The sequence below is a fragment of the Moschus berezovskii genome, chromosome 19 (assembly GCF_049115385.1).
Source record: "Moschus berezovskii isolate FMDL1 chromosome 19, NW_MosBer_1.0, whole genome shotgun sequence".
Taxonomy (NCBI): Eukaryota; Metazoa; Chordata; class Mammalia; order Artiodactyla; family Moschidae; genus Moschus; species Moschus berezovskii.
Genome location: NC_142478.1, coordinates 73,594,936 through 73,610,600, shown reverse-complemented (window position 1 = coordinate 73,610,600; position 15,665 = coordinate 73,594,936). Strand labels below are relative to the sequence as shown.

Here is a 15,665-nt window from a genome sequence, read left to right as displayed (position 1 = left end):
GGTCACATGCAAAAACAAATTAATCAAGACAAAAATCACACCCTTCACAAAACTTAACCCAAAATGGATCATAGACCTAAATGTAAAATGCTAAACTATAAAATTCCTAGAAAGAAATACAGGAAAAAATCTAGGTAACCTTCAGTATGGGGATGACTTTTTAAATGCAACAACAGGCCGCGGCGCCGCTGCCCAGTCGGCACCAGTTCCTGCAACTGTCTCCTCGTGGCGGGAGCGGGGAGCCTCGCTTTCTCCGGCAGCGAGGGCGGCAGCAGGAGGGAGCGGAGGCGAGCGTGCGGCGGGCTCCATGGAGAGCTGCGGACGCCCGGGCAGAGGCGGCGCTTCCACCCCGGCACCCGGGCTCCAGTGACCGACGCTCGCGCTCTGCCCCGCGTCGGAGCGGTCGTCTGCTCCGGGACTGACCCGGCCTCGCTGCCCTTCCCCGCGCAGCCTCCTCGCTTCCCTGCGCCCCGACTCGCCCTCGACCCCACTGCCCGGCGGGGTGGCGGCGGCCGGGGTAGCAGCGGCAGCAAGAACCCGCCTCTATGATGAAGTTCAAGCCCAACCAGACACGGACCTATCACCGCGAGGCCTTCAAGAAGCGGGCGGCGTGCCTCTGCTTCCGGAGCGAGCAGGAGGACGAGGTGCTGTTGGTGAGCAGCAGTCGGTATCCAGACCAATGGATTGTCCCAGGAGGAGGAATGGAGCCTGAGGAAGAGCCTGATGGTGCTGCTGTGAGGGAGGTTTATGAAGAGGCTGGAGTAAAAGGAAAATTGGGCAGACTCCTGGGCATATTTGAGCAGAACCAAGACCGAAAGCACAGAACATACGTTTATGTTCTTACTGTCACTGAAATATTAGAAGACTGGGAAGATTCTGTTAATATAGGAAGGAAGAGAGAGTGGTTCAAAGTAGAAGATGCCATCAAAGTTCTCCAGTGCCATAAGCCTGTACATGCAGAGTATCTGGAAAAACTAAAGCTGGGCTGTTCTCCCACCAATGGAAACTCAACAGTCCCTTCCCTTCCAGACAGTAACACCTTGTTTGTCACTGCTGCACAGACATCTGGGCTGCCGTCCAGTGTAAGATAGAATTGGGAAGACCGCTTCCACCCTGTGCAGTCTTGTGAGCCAGAGGCGTCTTTATTATCCTTGACAAACATCTGAATGACGCTTGCAAACTGTCTGAATTTGCCATGCAGGATTTTCAAACAATTTGCATGTTTTTCAGATGCTTTCAAATCTTTAAAAAAAAAAGTGTAAAATATTTAATAAGCAAAAAAAAATGCAACAACAAATGCATAATCCATGTAAGAAATAATTCATAACCTGGACTTCATCAAAATTAAAAACTTTCGCTCTGAGAAAGACACTGTCAAGAGAATAAGGAGACAAGCCACAGACCAGGAGAAAATATTTGCTGAAGACACATCTGATAAAGGGCTGTTATCCAAAATATGCAAAGAATTCATAAAACTCAACAATAAGAAAATGAACAACTCAATTTAAAACTAAGTCAAAGACATGAAAGCACATCTCAGTAAAGAAAATGTACAGCTGGAAAATAGCATATGAAAAGATGTCCAACATTGAATATTACTAAGGAATTATACAATTTTTTAATAGTGCTGAAAATAGAAAAGAATGCAGGGTGTCAGCCCACCCCCGCCCCCAGCCCAGAGCTGCTGAAGCAGAAGCTGCATTAACAGACCCCCAGGTGACATGGGCTTCCCAGCTGGCTCCGCGGTAAAGAATCCACCTGCAATGTAGGAGACCCTGGTTTGATTCCAGGGTTCAGAAGAGTCCCAGAGGAGGACATGGCAACCCACTCCATTATTCTTGCCTGGGAAGTCCCATGGATAGAGGAGTCTGGCTGGGCTGCAGTCCACGGGGTCGGAAAGAGTGGGACACAACTGAAGCGACTGAGCACAAGTAACACGCACGTGAAGGTCTGGAAAGTATTGAGTGAGAGGGTGGCACAGCCGGGACACGGTGCTGCTCCCTGCTCACTAGAAAAATAAAACTTATTGCTTCTCGACTAAAAAAGTCAGGGACTTCCCCGAAGATCCAGTGGCTGAGGCTCCATGCTCCCAATGCAGAGGGCCCAGGTTCAATCCCTGATCAGAGAACTAGATCCCTTAAGTTGTGCTTAAGAGTTCACATTTAGCAACTAAAGGTCCCGCATGCCACAACTAAAGAACCAGCATGCTGCAATTAAGACCTGGGACAGACAAATAAATAAATGCATATATTTTAATTAAATTCTAAAATAATAAAACAGTGCTGGGAAAATTAGACATCCTTACACACAGGTGAAATTCAATCTAAACTTTGTACCTTATATAAAAGTTAACTATCATAGATACAAATGTAAAATGTTAAACTACAAAACTTTAAAACATAGGAGAAAGTCTTCATAACCTAGAGGTAGGCAAAGAGTAGTTATACTTGACACCTAAAGCACACAGGGCTTCCCTGGCAGCTCAGACAATAAAGAATCTGCCTGTAAGATGGGAGACCTGGGTTCGATCCCTGGGTTAGGAAGATTCCCTGGAGAAGGGAATGGCTACCCGGTCCAGTATTCTTGTCTGCAGAACCCCATGAACAGAGGAGCCTGGCAGGCTACAATCTGTAAGGTCTCAAAGAGTCAGACACAACTGAGCGACTTTCACTAAAGCACAATATCAAGCATTGGAAAGGATGTAGGGCAACTGGAACTCTCATATATTGCTGGCAGGAGTGTAAAATGGTACAGCCACTCTGGAAAACAGTTTGTTGTTTTCTTCTAAAGTCAAACATATAATTACATGTGCCCCAGCAATCCCATTCTTAACTATTTATTCAAATAAAATGAAAACCTCCCTTCACACAAAAACCAGTCATGCTAAAAACTGGAAACAATGTCCCTCAACTAGGGAATGGATAAACAAATAATAGTATAGCCAGGACAATTATTCATCAGTAAAAAGTAATACATTACTGATTCATTCAACAACACTGATGAATCTCAAATGTATTTTACAAAATGAAAGAAGTCAGAGTCAAAAGGCTACATGCTGTATTGTTTCATTTATATACATTCTGGAAAACAGGAAACCATAGTAATGGAGAACTGATCACCAGGGGTTAAGGGTGGCGGGGTTTACTACAAATTGACAAAACATGGGAATTTGTGGGGATGATGGAAATTTTCTGTATCTTTATTGTGGTGGTAGTTCTATGACTCTGCATTTGCCAAAATTCACACAACTAAACACTCAAAGAGAGTGAATCTTATTCTATGTAAATTTAAATAAAAAAAAAAAAGAAACTGCTGTGAGGGACTTCCCTGGTGGTCCAGTGGTTAAGACTGCACACTCCCAAATGCAGGGGGTTTGATGTGTGGTCAGGGAACTAGATGCCCCAGGCTGCAACTAAGACCTGGCCCAGGCAAATAAATTTTAAAATAAATAAATTTTTTAAAAACTGCAATGAAAGATCTGTGATTCACAATAAAGTATAAATTAATAAATTACCAATTTTTTTTTCAGTTCAGTTTGGTCACTCAGTCATGTCCCACTCTTTGCAACCCCATGGACTGCAGCACGCCAGGCTACCCTGTCCATCACCAACTCCCAAATCTTGCTCAAACTCATGTCCATTGAGTCAGTGATGCCATCCAACCATCTCATCCTCTGTCATTCCCTTCTCCTCCTGCCTTCAATCTTTCCCAGCATCAGGGTCTTTTCAAAATGAGTCAGTTCTTTGCATCAGGTGGCCAACGTATTGGAATTTCAGTTTCAGCATCAGTCCTTCCAATGAATATTCAGGACTGATTTCCTTTAGGACTGACTACAGTCCAACGGACTCTCAAGAGTCTTCTCCAACACCACAGTTCAAAAGTATCAATTCTTCAATGCTCAGATTTCTTTACAGTCCAACTGTCACATCCATACATGACTACTGGAAAAACCATAGCTTTGACTAGATGGACCTTTGTTGGCAAAGTAATGTCTCTACTTTTTAATATGCTGTCTAGGTTGGTCATAGCTTTTCTCCCAAAGAGCAAGTGTCTTTTAATTTTATGACTTCAGTCACCATCTGCAGTGATTTTGGAGCCCAAGAAAATAAAGTCTCTCACTGTTTAGCATTGTTTCTCCGTATATTTCCATGGAGTGATGAGACTGGATGCCATGATCTTTGTTTTTTGAAACCTGAGTTTTAAGCCAGCTGTTTCACTATCCTCTTTCACTTTCATCAAGACGCTCTTTAGTTCTTCACTTTTTGCTATAAGGGTGGTGTCATCTGCGTATCTGAGGTTATTGATATTTCCATTTTTATATTGATATTTACTGATGATCATTTTTTTATAGTGTAATAAAGGAAAAATCCCCCAGATGGTTCCAAAATGCTATCAAGGTTAAGAACCATAGCCCAAGGCAGTTATCTTCCCACACAGGTGTGTACATAGCTCCCCTAGGGCTACCTTTCTTCCCAATCTTCTCAAGAGAAGTCAAGTCTTCCCTCCCACCCCAGTGGGTCATTAACAAAGACTCACTGAGTTGTAAAAGATGACCCACGAAGGCTTTCAGAATGAAAGTGGAGACTGACTGAACTAGGAATATTTCATTTGGTGAAAAGGAGACTCAAAACACACAAGGTTATTGTCTTTAGGATGAAGGGTGGGTCACCCTGATAAGGGGTCACCCTTTATCTGAAGGGTGGCCAGGTGGAAAGAACAGAAATGCTTAGTGTTTCTAGTGGGAAGCCAGGGAACAATGGGTGGAAAGGGGACAAAGTCCAAAATAAGGAAGAGATTTCTAACAACCAGTTAATTTGAAAATAGAATGAGATGCCTCATGGAAGAAGTAAACTTCTCGGTCTCAAGGACTAAACAACAGAAGTGGGTTGACCGCTTATCTAAGATTTTATACAGGGGATTTCAGCACCGTATTAAAGATAAGAATCAATGGCATCTTACTTCTAGGTCAATTCTAAAATTCACGAAGTCCCAAGCACTGCAGAGAAGAAGCTGAGTTCCCCTAGACTCTTTAACTTAGTAAAATCTGAGAAATACTATGAAGTCCTACTGCCCCAAATCTCTCCTCTGCCTGAAATTCCCTCTTACTTCCACAAACACTAAATGATGCTCAAGTGGAAGGTAATGTGTGTAAAAGTGTTGCCAGGGAGATAAAAAGAGGAAGAAGACATGGCCCAGTTCCCCAGCTGGCTACCTCATCCCCCGGGAACTCAGATTAACTATCACTTCTAAGGAAGCCTCCCACTGCCCCTAAAATCTGGCTTAAGCATTCTCCCTACATGTCTTTAGCTCTGAGTGCTTCTCATAGCACACATCATACTTCATCGTACACTCTCTTCACCTGACTGTGAAGTCCGTGAGGACAGGGAATAAACAGATGCACAAGATAAACACCCAGAATATCTAAAGAGCTCTTATGCTTACACTTTTTCTGGAAACCTCTCCACAGGCTTTAAGAGCAACCTGAAGACTAAAGTGAAAGTGCTAGTCGCTCAGTCGTGTCTGGCTCTTTGTGACCCCATGGACTGTAGCCCACCAGGTTCCTCTGTCCATGAAATTCTCCAGGCAAGAATACCGGAGTGGGTAGCCACTGTTCCCTTCTCCAGGGGATCGTCCCGACCAAGGATCAAACCCGGTCTCCTGTATTGCAGGCCAATTCTTTACCATCTGAGCCACCAGGGACGTCCATAAAAGTGAAAGTGAGAGACTAAGCCCTGCCTTTTCATGTTCCCAAAGCATATAAGCTAGTGTCTTTACACAGACTAAACAGCTAATAAAAAGAACGAAAGCAATGTCATCTAAGGAGCAAGAGGGTCCAAAGAGCCAAAGACCAAATTATTGCCTCTTTTTCAGAGAACTTATAAGAAGGAATGTAGCAGAAGTTCTGGAAAATCCATACCTGTAAGTGAGAGTTAAGGTTTCAATTCAGTCATTCAGTCATGTCCGACTGTGACTCCATGGACTGCGGCACACCAGACTTCCCTGCCCATCACCAACTCCCAGAGCTTGCTCAAACTCATGTCCATCGAGTCGGTGATGCCATCAAACCATCTCATCCTCTGTTATCCGCTTCTCCTGCCTTCAATCTTGCCCAGCATCAGGGTCTTTTCCAACGTCAGTTTTCCACACCAGGTGGCCAAAGTATTGGAGCTTCAGCTTCAGCATCAGTTCCCCAATGAATATTCAAGACTGAGTTAAGATTTAGAGACCCTCTCTTTTCTAGTGTAACGCCATTATCTTAAAAGCACAGCAAAGAAACAAATTTATTTGTAACTATCTGAAACCTAATAGAACATGAAATAGGATAGTCAATTAAATTATCTATTTAAATTGTGAAGCCATCCCTTGGTCACAGTTCTATTTGTTGAATGACAGTGTGCAAATTTAGACATTTTCCATCGAGACAGAAACTAAAAGCGAAGAAGGATACAGCGCCATCTTGCAGCGAGACCCAGCATTGCACTGAGATGGTTCCTCCCAAGGCTATTAACTGGCTGTATGTCGTCTGGGTGTGGAATCACTGGAGACAGGTGGGAGTCCTCAGAAGCTAAGAACTAAACAACTGACGTGACTAGGAATCAGGAGAACCTGTTCTGGGGTTCCCATGAAGGAACTGGAGGCCTGGAGGCCTCCCTTCTTCCTAACATACTTCAGGCAAGATCAGGACCACGTAGATCAGAAAGCCTGAAGGTGAATGAAACAGGGGAAGACAGGAAGAATAAATAGTATATTACCACTGATGTTCCCAGGGGGAGTGAGCTGGTATTGGATTATCTATGAGCCTCAAACCTTCTTGAAAACTAAGTTAACCTTTTGGGACTTCCCTGGTGGTCCAGTGGTTAAGATTCTGCACTTCCATTGAGGGGGGCACGGGCTCAATCCCTAGCTGGAGAACTAAGATCCCACATGCCTCAGGGCAACTAAGCCTGAGAACACAACTAGAGAGAAGCCCAGGCACCGTACAGAAAGAGCCTGCATGCTGCAACTATGACCCAACACTGCCAAGAATAAACAAATATCTTAAAACTTTTTATTTAAAGAAGTGATAGGTGTTATGAAAATAGCTGCTCCTTCTAAGTTGGATGATGGCTGTGGAAGATGTCATGTGTTAAAAGATGTCATGCTTTATAGTAAAAATTAATCTATGTTTCTTCTCTCTGTCACCATTATGGACATACAGACAGGTAAAATCGTAGTTGTTTACATTTAGAAGACGACTAAGTTCAATGTTTGCATCTGTGACTTACCAGTTGTGTACACTCGTATAAGCTAGACCACAAGGCATCCAGAGTTTGATGAACATATAAACCCCTAGAGCATCCAGGCTTCACCATAGCCTCAGCCTCCCAGTGGGAAACCAGGGAATGCTAAAAGGGTTGCCATGAAGACTAGCTGAAACGATACAATGTAAAGTGCTTAACACGATCTCCAGCGCTTGGAGCTCTCAATTCGTGGAGACTAGTATTACTGTTCTTTCACTTAGCCTCTGTCCTTCCAAACTTGAGTCATCTGAAGGCTTACGTGTGTGTGTGCGCGTGGTTGTTTTGATTTTTGCTGTGTGTGCAGAATTGCGCAGATAAGAGCCCTTGCACACAGGGCAAGTTCCTCACAAGACAGTTTCTGTTCCCAAGAGTATGTGGACCAGTGCCCCAAGAGTATGCCCCCGAGAGGCACGTTTTTAGGTGTCTGCAATTGAGCAGTGTGTGCACGTGTACAATCCTGTGTATACATAAAACACTGTTTCCTCTGAAGATTGTTGTCAAGGAACAAATTCAAAAGTCATTTCCTTGTGTTTATCAGCATATCAGCCAAGGTTAGTGAGTGGCCAGATAATTAAAAATTGATTGTTCAAAGGGGCAGATCTTATTTTAATTGAAGCCTCTTAGAGGCTTAGATCAAAGAAGGCAATGGCAACCCACTCCAATACTCTTGCCTGGAAAATCCCATGGGTGGAGGAGGCTGGTGGGCTGCAGTCCATGGGGTCGCTAAGAGTTGGACATGACTGAGCAACTTCACTTTCACTTTTCACTGTCATGCATTGGAGAAGGAAATGGCAACCCACTCCAGTGTTCTTGCCTGGAGAATCCCAGGGACAGAGGAGCCTGGTGGGCTACCCTCTATGGGGTCGCACAGAGTCAGACACGACAGCAGTGACTTAGCAGCAGCAGCAGCAGAGGCTTAAATATATATAATATATATCTATATCTTAGGAATATAGATACCTAAATATCTCCTAGATAGTGGAGAAAAATGTGATGACTAGTTATAAGCATTCTGGTCTATAGGCTGGTGTGGGTCACCAGGCTGTAGACGTCACAAAGCCCTCTGCCCAGGCTTCCTAGTCAGAGTAGCAACCTTATTCTGTGGTGCCCCCTTGTCTTGGGATACCCTTTCTGCTGCCCTTCCACAGAGGTCCACTCAGGCTCAGGAGGGCTAAAGTCTAGGAGACAGGACTCCAAGCTCTGATCAGCCTCTGCAGTCAGCTCCCTTGACTGTGCCAGGACTCTGGGGTCACCCCTGCAGAGGGGCTGCAGTGTGATGTGGTGGTTTCGTGCACCAACATCAAAGCCAGACAAACCTGGGCTTAACTCCCAGTGCCTCCGCCTCCCAACTGGTAATTCAGGGATTTTCTCTTCCTAAGCCTCCATTCTGGAGTTATTTCTCCAATGATCTCCAGTAGCATACTGGACACCTACCAACATGGAGAATTCCTCATTCAGTATCCTATCATTTTGCCTTTTCATACTGTTCATGGGGTTCTCAAGGCAAGTATACTGAAGTGGTTTGCTATTTCCTTCTCCAGTGGACCACATTCTGTCAGACCTCAAGATCTTCACAACCAAGATAATCACGATGGTGTGATCACTCACCTAGAGCCAAACATCTTGGAATGTGAATTCAAGTGGGCCTTAGAAAGCATCACTACAAACAAAGCTAGTGCAGGTGATGGAATTCCAGTTGAGCTATTTCAAATCCTGAAAGATGATGCTATGAAAGTGCTTCACTCAATATGCCAGCAAATTTGGAAAACTCAGCAGTGGCCACAGGACTGGAAAAGGTTAATCTTCATTCCAATCCCAAAGAAAGGCAATGCCAAAGAATGCTCAAACTACCGCACAATTGCACTCATCTCACACGCTAGTAAAGTCATGCTCAAAATTCTCCAAGCCAGACTTCAGCAATACGTGAACCGTGAACTTGCAGATGTTCAAGCTGGTTTTAGAAAAGGCAGAGGAACCAGAGATCAAATTGCCAACATCTGCTGGATCATCAAAAAAAGCAAGAAAGTTCCAGAAAACATCTATTTCTGCTTCATTGACTATGCCAAAGCCTTTGACTGTGTGGATCACAATAAACTGTGGAAAATTCTGAAAGAGATGGGAATACCAGACCACCCAACCTGCCTCTTGAGAAACCTGTATGCAGGTCAGGAAGCAACAGTTAGAACTGGACATGGAACAACAGACCAGTTCCAAATAGGAAAAGGAGTACGTCAAGGCTGTATATTGTCACCCTGCTTATTTAACTTATATGCGGAGTACATCATGAGGAATGCTGGGCTGGAAGAAGCACAAGCTGGAATCAAGACTGCTGGGAGAAATATCAATAACCTCAGATATGCAGATGACACCACCCTTATGGCAGAAAGTGAAGAGGAACTCAAAAGCCTCTTGATGAAAGTGAAAGAGGAGAGTGAAAAAGTTGGCTTGAAGCTCAACATTCAGAAAACAAAGATCATGGCATCTGGTCCCATCACGTCATGGGAAATAGATGGGGAAACAGTGGAAACAGTATCAGACTTTATTTTTGGGGGCTCCAAAATCACTGCGGATGGTGACTGTAGACATGAAATTAAAAGACGCTTACTCCTTGGAAGGAAAGTTATGACCAACCTAGATAGCATATTAAAAAGCAGAGACATTACTTTGTTAACCAAGGTCCGTCTAGTCAAGGCTATGGTTTTTCCAGTGGTCATGTATGGATGTGAGAGCTGGACTGTGAAGAAAGCTGATCGCCAAAGAATTGATGCTTTTGAAGTGTGGTGTTGGAAAAGACTCTTGAGAGTCCCTTGGACTGCAAGGGGATCCAACCAGTCCATCCTAAAGGAGATCAGTCCAGGGTGTTCACTGGAAGCTGCTGCTGCTGCTAAGTCACTTCAGTCGTGTCCGACTCTGTGTGACCCCATAGACGGCAGCCCACCAGGCTCCCCCTTCCCTGGGATTCTCCAGGCAAGAACACTGGAGTGGGTTGCCATTTCCTTCTCCAATGTGTGAAAGTGAAAAGTGAAAGTGAAGTCGCTCAGTCGTGTCCAACCCTTAGCGACCCCACGGACTACAGCCTACCAGGCTCCTCCATCCATGGGATTTTCTAGGCAAGAGTACTGGAGTGGCTTGCCATTGCCTTCTCCGTTCATTGGAAGGACTGATGCTAAAGCTGAAGCTCCAATACTTTGGCCACCTCATGTGACGAGTTGACTCACTGGAAAAGACTCTGATGCTGGGAAAGGTTGGGGGCGGGAGGAGAAGGGGATGACAGAGAACGAGATGGCTGGATGGCATCACCGATTCAATGGACATGAGTTTGAGTGAACTCTGGGAGTTGATGATGGACAGGGAGGCCTGGCGTGCTGTGATTCATGGGGTCACAAAGAGTTGGACACGACTGAGCGACTGGACTGAACTGAACTGAACTGAAGCCTCCATTTCATGTTTCAACTATGAAACATGGATTTTTTTATATATTTTTTAAATTTATGTATTTGCAGGTCTTTTTGTGGCACACAGGATCTTCAACCTAGTTGTAGCAGGTGCGATCTAGTTCTTCAACCAGGGATGGAACCCAAGCCCCCTGCGTTGGGAGCAAGGAGTCTTAGCCTCTGGACCACCAGGGAAGTCCCTGGATTTTTGGAAAATAAAATTCACCAGGTTATTGAGAAAACTAAGAACTTGAAGTGAAAAATCCTTAATAAAGTGCCTGATATAAGTTGATGTTCATTTAATAATTATAGCTAATATTTCGCTGAAGACAATGGCAAGCCACTCCAGTACTCTTGCTTAGAAAATCCCATGGATGGAGGAGCCTGGTAGGCTGCAATCCATGGGGTCGCTAAGGGTCAGACACGACTGAGCGACTTCATTTTCACTTTTCACTTTCACACATTGGAGAAGGAAATGGCAACCCACTCCAGTGTTCTTGCCTAGAGAATCCCAGGGATGGGGGAGCCTGGTGGGCTTCCATCTATGGGGTCACACAGTGTCGGACACGACTGAAGTGACTTAGCAGCAGCAGCAGCTAATATTTATTGAATATTTACTCTGTGCCTGTATACACAGGCATCATTTCATTTAATCTTTACAACATTGGCAGAGTAGTAGATAGAAATATTATAACCCCCATTTTACAGATGAGAAAACTGAGGCGTTGGCACAAAGTCACACAAGTAATAAGAGAGAAATCTGAGCCCAGGTAATCTAACTGATACATTGTCATTTTTAATATTATTATTATCAACAAAAACAATAACTCAAAAAGGATTCCAGTGCCAACTGTGGAGGGAATTGTTCTGCCATCAGATTCCCCTCAGATTCTTTTAATGTTAATGTGCATCCTTTCCCCCTGCTTCTTATTCAGATTTTAGCCACCATTCACTTATTCTCTCAACAGACATTCATTGAGCAGCTACTATGTGCCAGGCACTGTGCTTGACTCTGAGGACTCAGCACTGACAAAACAGTGACGGTCCTTGCCCTCAGGGAGCTAGGGGCTGAAGAATGAGAGGAGCCAGTCATGCAGAAACCAGAGACTCTTAGGTAGGCATGAGTGTGGCTGGCACAAGCTAAGACGGGACAGAAGGGCAGAGTGACCGGAGCTCTGAGCAGGAGGAGATGGCCCCTGCCCCTCCCTGAACTCCAGACTTGCAATCCACAAGCTGATGGCACACACTTCCCTGGTGGTGCCCAGAGCCCTTGAATACAATATGTCCAAAATACAAGTCATTATTTTCTGCAGCCCAGCCCCCTCCCCTTCCCTGAGCAGCCACTGCTCCACTAAACATCCAGTGACCCAAGCTAAAGACCTGTTAAACGTCTCTTGAATTTGTCCTTTCTCAATCACCATAATCCTTGCTTTGGTCCAGACCTCATCATCACTTGCCTGAGCTGCTGGACTGACCCTAACTGCCTCTTCACCTCCAACACCTCCCTCAGACTGCTGCCAGAGTTCTTCCCAAAACAAACATGTGAATATATAACTCCCCGGGTGTAAAAACCCTGGTGGTTCCTTTGTAGTCTCAGGATGAAATCTAAATTCCTTGGCCTGGCGGATAACACCCTTCATAATGAGGGCATAAGCCACGTCTCAGCCTTATCTCCCACTAGTTGTCCACATGTCTCAGAGCACTAGCCATATCTAATGACTTTTCCATAGCACCAGGAACAGCACATGCTATTCCCTCTGCTTAGAATTCCTCTTCTGTTCCTCTCTCCCGGAAGTACTACTATTCAACCTTTCAGATACAGCTCATCTCCTTGATACAGCCTTCCTTGATGTCTCCAGGAAGAACCAGCCACCTCACTCTCCTAGGACCCATCAGCTCAGTTCAGTTCAGTTCAGTCACTGTCGTGTCTGACTCTTTGTGACCCCATGGACTGCAGTATGCCAAGCTTCCCTGTCCATCACTAACTCCCAGAGATTGCTCAAACTCACGTCCATCGAGTCAGTGATGCCATCCAACTATCTCATCCTCGGTCACCCCCTTTTCCTCCTGCCTTCAATCTTTCCCAGCATCAAAGTCTTTTCAAATGAGTCAGTTCTTTGCATCAGGTGGCCAACATATTGGAATTTCAGTTTTAGCATCAGTCCTTCCAATGAATATTCAGGACTGATTTTCTTTAGGATGGACTGGTTGAATCTCCTTGCTGTCCAGGGGACTCTCAAGAGTCTTCTCCAATACCACAGTTCAAAAGCATCAATTCTTTGGTGCTCAGCTTTCTTTATAGTCCAACTCTCACATCCATACATGACTACTGGAAAAAGCAAAGCTTTAACTAGACTAACTTTTGTTGGCAAAGTAATGTCTCTGTTTTTTAATATGCTGTCTAGGTTGGTCATAACTTTTCTTCCAAGGACCCATAGTACATGATATTTACAAAACAGGTATAGCATTCATCAAATGTGTTCCTGGTTATTTGGTTATACAGCTATCTCCCTACCAGACTGAGCTCAGAAGGGCAGGGACTATGCCCTGTTGAGCACAATGTCTAGTATACAACAGATACTCAGTGAGTGTTTAGTGAAAGAATGAATAAAAAATGATAGGTCCTAGAGAGAAGTCAACGAGTCCCTTAAAAGCCAGATTTCCAAACTTGCTCTCATTCAGTTCAGTTCAGTTGCTCAGTCATGTCCGACTCTTTGTGACCCCATGAATCACAGCATGCCAGGCCTCCCTGTCCATCACCAACTCCTGGAGTTCACTCAAACTCATGTCCATCGAGCTGGTGATGCCATCCAGCCATCTCATTCTCTGTCGTCCCCGTCTCCTCCCGCCCCCAATCCCTCCCAGTATCAGAGTCTTTTCCAGTGAGTTAGCTCAAATTAAAAGTCTACAAGAAAGCCTGAAGGCTGAGAAGTAACCAAAACTAACCTTGTCTTACCACCTGGGAATCACAGACTGTCAGGAATAACCAAAGCCAAGGGAGATACTAAGGTCTCAAGATTAGTAATTTATCCAAGGTCCCCCAGTCAGATGTCATGAGAGTAGAACTGGAAGCCAAGATTCCTACCTCCTAGTGCAGGAAGGGCCTATCCAAGCTAACCTCCATCCACAATTCATAGATGAGGGGAGCAGGGACTTCCCTGGTGGTCCAGTTACTAAGACTCTGCCCTCCCAATGCAGGGGGTGGGAGGCAGGTTCGATTCCTGGTCAAGGAACTAAGATCCCACATGCTACAACTAAGAGGTCACATTCCACAGCTAAAGATTCTGCATGTTGCAACTAAGACAAAAAAAGATTCTGCATACCACAACTAAGACATGGTGCAGCCAAATAAATAAATAGTTTTAGAACAATTTCTAAAAAAGCCCTCTGTTTAAAACAAACACAAGGGGAGCATTGTTTTGTACAAAGATCATTTTGTACACAGGGCCTCCAAGAAGGTAACCCTAACTCAACAAGTTAATTCTGCTATTGGGTGAACCATGTCCCACCAAAATTCATATGTGGAAGTCCTAACCTCCGATAGCTCAGAATGTGACCTTTTTGGAGATGGGGTCTTCACAGAGGCAATCAAGTTAGAATGAGATCATTGGGGTAGGCCTTAATCCACCAGTATGACCAGTGCCCTTATAAAAAAAAAAGGGGATGTTTGGATACAGACACATATACAGGGAGAATGGCATGCAAATGTGAAGATGGCCATTTTATATAAAGAACTTGAGCATCACTGGATTTTGGTATCCATTGGGGGAGGGGGAGGTCCCACTGGACTGTGTGGGGCCAGTCCCCCACAGATATGAAGAGACAACTATACTTTGTTATGGCAGCCAGAGCAAATTAACAGAAGCTCTCTAGCAAAGTGGTTCTCAAAGTGCAGTCTTCCAGTGGGAAACAAGGGAAAAACAGAATCAGCACCACCTGGGATTTGTTAGATAGGCAAGACCTACCAACCAGAAACTCTGAGATGGGGACCCAGCATCTACGGCTCAGTAAGCCCTCCAGGTCATTTCTGATGCACACCCGACTTGAGAACCATGGTCAAGAGCTTCTGCTCTAGCGATGCGGGTTCTTTTTTTTTGGCTGCACTGGGTCTTCATTACAGTGCTCAGGCTTCACTTGTTGCAGCGCGTAGGCTCTAGAGTAAACCAGCTCTGTAGTTGTAGCGCACAGGCTTCTCTAGCTGTGGCTCAGGCTTAGTTGCCCGGAAGCATGTAAGATCTTGGGTCCCCGAAAAGGAATCAAACCTGCATCCCATGAGTTGGAAAGTGAATTATTAACCACTGGACCACCAGGGAAGTCCCTACCCTGGGTTGATTAATGTACCCCCAAAATTTATGTCCACCCAAGAGCTCAGAATGTGACCTTATTTAAAATTAGGGTCTCTGCAGATGTAATTAATTAAGATGAGGCCATACTGAATTAGTGTGGGCCCTAAACCCAATGACCAGTGTCCTTTTACACAGAGAAAACAGAGACACAGACACACAGGGAGAATACCGTGTGACAACAGAGGCAGAGACTGCAGTGCTGTGTTTACAAGCCAAGGAATGCCAAAGATTACCAGGAGTCACCAGAAGCTAGGAGAGAAGCAAGGAAGGACTCTTCCCTAGAGTTTTCCATTCCTACTAATATCATGATTTCAGACTTCTAGATACTTTCAAGCCTCCAGAACTGCAAGGGAATAAGTGTCTGTTGTCTTAAGCCATCCAGTTTGTGGCACTTTGTTACAGCAGCCCTCAGAAAATAATTCTGTATTCAATACAAGAGTCACAAGCCATATGTGGCTGTTTAAATGTAAGTTAGTTAAAGTGAAATAAAATAAAAAATTCAGTTCCTCAGCTGCACTGGTCACATTTCAAATGCTCGATAGTCACATGTGGCTTGTGGCTACTGTATCTGATGGCACAAATACAGAACATTTCCATCAGAACCA

The 15,665-nt window shown here is 44.7% G+C and overlaps 1 protein-coding gene across 1 annotated transcript; it reads left to right on the top strand.

The window, feature by feature from the left end:
- Window positions 1-243: 243 nt before the first annotated feature.
- Window positions 244-1,231, top strand: LOC129542538 (diphosphoinositol polyphosphate phosphohydrolase NUDT4B). The gene has a single exon (XM_055405040.2). It carries the CDS (start codon window positions 546-548, stop codon window positions 1,089-1,091), a length of 546 nt encoding a protein of 181 aa, XP_055261015.2. The 5' UTR covers window positions 244-545; the 3' UTR covers window positions 1,092-1,231.
- The last annotated feature ends 14,434 nt before the right edge of the window (window positions 1,232-15,665 follow it).

Excerpts from the sequence above, each read along its gene's own strand:
- LOC129542538 (XM_055405040.2), top strand. The coding sequence starts at position 546 with ATGATGAAGTTCAAGCCCAACCAGACACGGACCTATCACCGCGAGGCC.